This window comes from Muscardinus avellanarius (assembly GCF_963383645.1).
Source record: "Muscardinus avellanarius genome assembly, chromosome: 15".
Lineage (NCBI taxonomy): Eukaryota > Metazoa > Chordata > Mammalia > Rodentia > Gliridae > Muscardinus > Muscardinus avellanarius.
The window spans coordinates 65,715,240-65,721,841 of record NC_137801.1 but is presented as its reverse complement, the minus strand read 5'-3'; the positions used below and the strand labels follow the sequence as shown (position 1 = coordinate 65,721,841).

The 6,602-nt window shown below is 50.9% G+C and overlaps 1 protein-coding gene across 1 annotated transcript; it reads left to right on the top strand.

The window, feature by feature from the left end:
- Positions 1–1,795: 1,795 nt before the first annotated feature.
- Positions 1,796–6,348, top strand: CD207 (CD207 molecule; the record flags this gene model as incomplete). Its single annotated transcript, XM_080711391.1, has 6 exons — positions 1,796–1,871; positions 1,954–2,070; positions 3,413–3,787; positions 4,304–4,455; positions 5,424–5,542; positions 6,198–6,348. 6 exons carry the CDS (start codon positions 1,796–1,798, stop codon positions 6,346–6,348), a joined length of 990 nt encoding a protein of 329 aa, XP_080567517.1.
- Between the last annotated feature and the right edge of the window lie 254 nt (positions 6,349–6,602).

Sequence of the window (6,602 nt, the reverse complement as noted above, 5' to 3'; positions counted from 1 at the left end):
CGAGGAGAACATGTGGTCCTTCAGTGAGCTCCTCCATGCCCTAGGCATTTCCCACATATGAAACTCTATTAAGGGCCTTAGTAAGGAGTGAGGAAGTAAGGAGAGAGAAGAGGGGAGAGGAGAGAGAAAAACAACAAGTTTTTAGTCTGATGTTGTGCAGCCTCCCCAGTTTGAGATGCTAACAGCTACAGGAAGCAGGCAGGAGAACCCAAACCTTACAGTTACATTTGAAATCTCTAAGTTGTATTTAATGAAGGGACATTGCATCAGCTAAAGATGCCTTAACAAAATAGTGCGGAATATTTTCTTGCAGTCATCTTCTAACTGGCCTCCCTGCTCCCACGCCTCCTGCATCGCGGTCTCTGCTTCTCACTGTGACGAGAATGATCTTTCTGCAATGTCTCTGTCCTCTTTTCTCCCTGGTTAAGCTCCTTAACATGATCTGATAGGATCTTCATGATCTGTCCTGGTACCTCTTTAGTCCCATGCCCTCCCCCTCTTGCCATATACTTTACACCCACCCAGGACCTAAACTGTTTCCAGTTTCCAGGGCATTCTATGCTGTCTTATGCCTCCCTGCTGTTGAATACGCTCCCTCCTCTATTTGAAACATTGGACCACTACTCTGTTCTCTGTACTTCCATTGAGCTGTGGACATCCATCTATGGTTTTGCTCAGCATCTAGTAATTATTTGCTTAAGTCTATCTTTCCTACCAGACTTTGAGCTGCTTGAGTGAAAAGACCGTGAGTTATTTATCCGTGTGGCCTGTGCCTAGTTCAGTCTGCCTAAGTGCTAGAAGGCACGCCATACATGTTGCCGGGTGCATGGATGATGGATGAGGGGATACTTACAAGGGGAAGGGATAGCTGTGGGACAAGATGGCTAAAGTGTTCATGTTGTGGAGATTCCTTAGAAAACTGGGAATGGATCCACTATAGGATCCAGCTCTACCACTCCTGGGTATCTTTCCAAAGAGGTTGAAATCAGAGAGCTACGGCAATATATGCATACCCATGTTCATAGCAGCACAATTCACAATAGCCAAAATGTGAAACCAACCTAGGTCTCCATCAACAGATGAATGGATTGCAAAATTATGGGAAATTCACACAATGGAATTCTACTCAGCAATAAAGAAGAATAAAATCATGTCATTCTCAAGAAGATGGAAAGACCTGGAGAACATTATGCTAAGTGAGATCTTCCAAGCATAGAAAAAGAAGTGACACATGTTTTCTCTAATATGCTCAAGCTAGGGAGTATTAAGGATACCAGAGGGACTCCAGATAATGAGGGGAAACCTCAACAAAGCCAGAAAGGAAGGGTGGGGGAGGAAGAAGGCTGAGGTTGATTAATGGAAAAGCTACATTCAAATATGTGTATAAATGTGAATTATTGTTAACCTGGACACTCAGAATTGGGAGGGAGGGAAAAGGGTAAGCAGTGGGGGGTACCAACTACTGTGTGAATATATTTCATTGTCAACATGATCCACATTATGATGTGAGACGATAATGCATGAATAAAATTAAAAAAGAAAAAAAAAATGAAGTGTCCATGTAACAGACTCCCAGAGATCCAGACAAATGGCTTCTTCCTGAAATCTCAGATCTTTGAGGAGGGGACCATGCTGCGGGCTTGGTCCAGCAAGGTGCCTAAGCCAGGAATGAGGAACCTCGGGGGTGACACAGTGACCTGCTGTGGGATCACTTCCTGCTTTCTCTAGATAAAAGGGCCTTGGAGACAGGCAGCCAGAGGTGCCAGTGCCTCAAGGGCCGGGGTGAGCGTGCAGGATGAAGAATTCAGAGCGAGAGGTGCCCGATGCGCACTTCACCGTGGACAAGCAGAACATCTCCCTGTGGCCCCGAGGCAAGGACCCGCCGGCGCTTCGTGCTCTGCGTCCAGCCCATGGTTCACTCCTCCCTAACCGACCTGTGTTTGTTTCTTCCAGAGCCGCCTCCTAAGCCAGATTCATCTCTGGTCCCAAGGAAACTTCTCACTGTTCGTGTGGCATTAGTCTGCTTGTCGCTGGTCCTGGCCACCCTCATTGTGCTGCAGGCCATTCTCTGTAAGTCCTTCTTGTCCCCTTGGTCCTTCTCCACAGCCAGTCAGCTCCCGCAGACCCAGACCTTCTCTTGCCGGCTCTCCGTGGTCTCTCCTTCCCAGACTTGTTTCCTTTCTTTTCTCTCCCTATGCCGGAACAACTGTGCCCCTGTTTTTTCCCCCCAATATTTTGTTTTGTTTTTGGTGATGGCACTAATGCTTGTGTGTTTGTGCACAAGGGCACACTCTTCTGTCCTCAGAAAACATCCACCTGCTTTTTAATCCCGTGCCATTTTCTCCCCACTGTGCAGCACTCTGAGCCTTGTGTCCCTTGGATTCAGGGCTTTGTGGACAGCCCCTAACAGTGAGTACAAGGTCTCCTGACCCCTCGAGGGACTGAGCTCCAGCATGTCACTGCCCAGCTGGCCAGTGAAGAAATTGGCCAACAAGCCTCAGATCTGCACACTCATGGCCCTCTCCAGGACCCCTCCACACTTTTCATTCTCCCTCCCTGCGAAGGTCATGGCAACAGAGCCTTCCTTCCCATCCACTCTTCCTCTTCTAGAACCTCCACGGTGTTTGCTGCTGATGACCTATGAGGTCACCAGGAGGCAGAAGGAGGGGACATCTGTCTTCTCTCCGCGTGGCCTCACAACATACTTGGTCATACTGCTCTCTTAGCAGCGTCCCTCCACTCCCACCACTTGCTGTCCCAGGTCTGGTTGCTAACCCTGCCCTTCCCATTGGGACTTGCCTTTGACCCTCACCATGGCGCCCAACCTGCGGCCTGAGCAGTGTGAGAGTGGGTGGGGTGAGGGATGGAGGGAGAAGTGGCTTCCTCGTTTCCCTTCTTATGCTCCCTGGAGAACAAGCTCCTTCTAGACTTGGAGTCTGCATGGCTGGCCCCTTCCCACAGCCATGAAGGGGCCTGTGAGCAGACCTGGGGGTGGGCTTCCTAGCTGATGGATGCGGCAGGGGTCTGTGAAAGGAGAGGGCAGGGGAGCATCTGAGGGGGCTCAGAGGCCTAAATGGGGACAGTGACAAGGGCTGATTGAGGGCATCCCTTTTCCAAATCTGCTTGAACACTCAGGAAATCAGGACCAGGTTCTGATGGCTGCTTGTGCTTGCCCACGAGGCCTCTCAAGGAGCCCATGTTTTATTCATCTGATTCGCCGCGTTCCTAGCACAGGCTGGGCATCCACTTGCATGCTTGCTGCACATTAATGGCTGGAGGCAGGTGGCAGCTCCTTGGACCTCTGTGGTTTCTGAGAAAGCTTGAGCCAGCCCCTCCTCTTGCTTCCTTTTATCACCCCAACAATATCCCCACTCCCATCCCTCAGCTCACCTCTTGGTTTTCTCCAATTCAGATCCCTGGTTGATGGGCACAATCTCAGACGTTAAGACCAACTCCCAGTTGCTGCAAGATCGTGTGGACAACGTCAGCACTCTGGGTTCTGAAGTCAAGGGGAACAGTGTCGGCATGACAGGGGCCAGAGTTCAGATCCGGGTGCTGAATGCCAGCCTGAATCGCGTGCGGTCTCAGGTCCAGACACTGAAAGCCAGCATGGATTTAGCCAACGCACAGATCCAGGGCTTAAGCAGGAGTTGGGTGGAAATTGGTGATTTAAATGCCCAAATTCCAGAGCTAAAAGAAAATTTGGATAAAGCCAGTGCCTTCAACGCAAAGGTCCAGGGACTGCAGAGCAGTTTGGAGAATATCCGCAAGTCGCTCAGACGCCAGAGTAAGGGACTCAGGAAATAACATTGCAAGCTGACCAATGGGCAGGGGAGGGGCAGGCATGGGCTAGAGAGCTAAGGAGTCAGGGCTTAGCATGGGGGCTGAATGGCACTTAGAGGGTGCTACGGGTCCAGCTTGGACCCCCACACCAAGGTGCAGAGCATGGAGTCTCCTATCCTGGCCTAAACCTCACCACTTTCCACTGTGGCCCTTATCCTGAGCCCTGGAGCTCAGCCACTTGACTTGGCCAGTGGAGAATTGCTTCCTGTCCTGGGAAAAGAAAGATCTGTGGTCTAGCCCCTCTCACTGTCTCTTTTCGAATCCCAGAAGCCAGATTCGTCGGTATCAGTCTGACTTTCAGTATCCAAGAGGGTGTCCTCCAGCCCCCCACAGCAGGACTCAAGGACCCCAGAGCCCAGCCTCATTCACTGCTGCCTCTAGGATGCCATTCAGACCCCCTGTCCCCAGCTAGCACCCCTGGGAAACAGGAGGCCATGCTCACCCTCATCCTGTTCCCCAGATGACATTCTGCAGATGGTGTCTCAAGGCTGGAAGTACTTCCAGGGGAACTTCTATTACTTTTCTCACACCCCGAAGACCTGGTACAGTGCCCAGCAGTTCTGTGTGTCCAGGGACGCCCACCTGACGTCGGTGACCTCTGAGGCTGAGCAGGTGAGTGCCCTTCCCCTGGGCTCTGGGTGTCCACAGCTGTCTCCGGAGGCTACACAACGTGACGCCGTGGTAACAAAAAGCCCCAAGTAGTAGCCATGACCTAATACTGGGGGATCATTTCTCTCCTGTATATTTCTACAAGTCTAACCGGGGCAGCCAGCAGGGGCTGGCTTGTGAGTTGCTCACCACCTAGGCTGAAGTAGACTTCATCTTTACCCATGTCCACAGTTGCTGAGGCTGGAAGGGACATGGCAAACTGTGCACTGGCTCTTAAAAGCTTCTGTCCAGAGATAACACACTTCATTTTTGCTCAGATTCACTACCCTGTACTCCTGGCTTCAAAGAGGGCAGGGAGGGGCATTCTTTCCATGTGTTCAGAAAACAGAAATATTTGCAGACAGCTTTAATGACACCGCATGATTTAGCCATTCTGCTTCCCAGTGAGGTAGAATATTGGCCAGGTCCCTCCCACCTGGGAGGTGGGAGCAGAGCATTTAGAACATGATCTCTGGTGTAGTCTAGAGTCCTAACCCACTGTCTAACTAACTAGTCCTGTAGTCTTGGGCAGACTGCTCACCTTCACTAGGTCTGAGACTACTAGTTAATGAGACGTGAATGATAATGGTATCCACTTTGAGAATAAAGGAGGAGAAGCAGATAAAGGACTTCTCATGCCTGGCACTAGGGGTTCCCTGGATCTAGACACTGTTCTGGGCCATCTTGTGGGGGGCCCTGCTCTCAAGTTTAGCTGAGTCTTTCTTGCACTCCAGCACCTGCTTCTGGAGGGGACGAAGGCCTGGGTCCCTCGTTTGTTAGTTGAATTTGGAAGGTGGATGGTGGGCAAAGGCAGGAAGAGGCTCCAGTGTCCAGTGTGCACAGCGAGTGTGTGTGCCGAGGATTGAGACAGGTGCGCCAACCTCAGGTCGTGCCGGCCCCTCTCTTTCTCTCTTTCTCTCCTCCTCCCACAGGTGTTTCTGTACAAGACAGCAGGTGGACTCATATACTGGATCGGTCTGACCAAAACTGGAAGCGAAGGGAGCTGGACCTGGGTGGATGACATGCCATTCAACAAGGACCAGAGTAAGAGGTGAGCTCCTGTGCCCTGCTTCCCAGCCTGGCTTTCCTAGGCCAGGGCCAGAGTTGAGGGGTTGGGGATAGTTCCCATGAGCACAGGGCTGGGATTTGTCCCTTTGTTGGCATATCAGGGACACTGGAACTGAGGTCTAGCTCACCACTGCCACTCCTTGGGTATGGGGCCCAGGACAATCCATGCCCCCCCCCCAAGCCTGTGGGATTTGGCAGCCAGGCCTTCTGTGTAGCCCAGGAGAGATAGTGTCCCAAGTCCAGGTCTTTGCAGAGTGGTTTGTGTAGGGGCTGAGAGCATGTGGGCTGATGTGGCTTGAACCTGGGGTGTGAGTAGAGGCATAGAGGGGTATGCCTCTGAACCTGGGGTATGAGTAGAGGGGTAGAGATGAATGCATGTATCAAACATCACATGATTCCTCATAAGCATGTGCAATTTTTGCTTTTATGTTTGAGTTTAAAAACTAAATTTATTTTTTGTGTGGTATTTGGACTCTACCTCTGAGCCTGTTCTCTTCATACTGGGGCCAAAATTTTGCTCTGCTCTTGAGGAGGTGGGGACCACGGCTGGGGTTGAAGGAACTCATCTCTGTAATGGAAATGAGTTCTTTGTTCTCCAGTTTTGTAAGCCCATTTTGCTTTGTTGTTTTACTTGGTAGGTTCTGGATTCCTGGTGAGCCCAACAATACGGGGAACAATGAACACTGTGTGAATATAAGAGTGTCCTCGCTACAGTCCTGGAATGATGCTTCCTGTGACAACAAGTTTCTTTTCATCTGTAAGCGTCCCTACATCCAGTCAGAACTATGACAGGCCTGGCCCTGAGCCCGCCCTCTGCACGCTGATGCTTGTTGGACTGGAGGATGCCCTCCAGGATGACTCTACATCAGTTTTCTTGTTTCAGAATTGTCCCAAAGACATGCCGGAGTCTGTTGGCCTTGGGCATTCTCTAAAGGGACAGTTGGCATGAAAAGAACTTGGGTTAAATGGGAGAGAGGTGGAGAGGATTTAGAAGTTCACGCTGCTTGGGTTAGGCCGACCAGAACCCTGAAATCTTCAGCCTC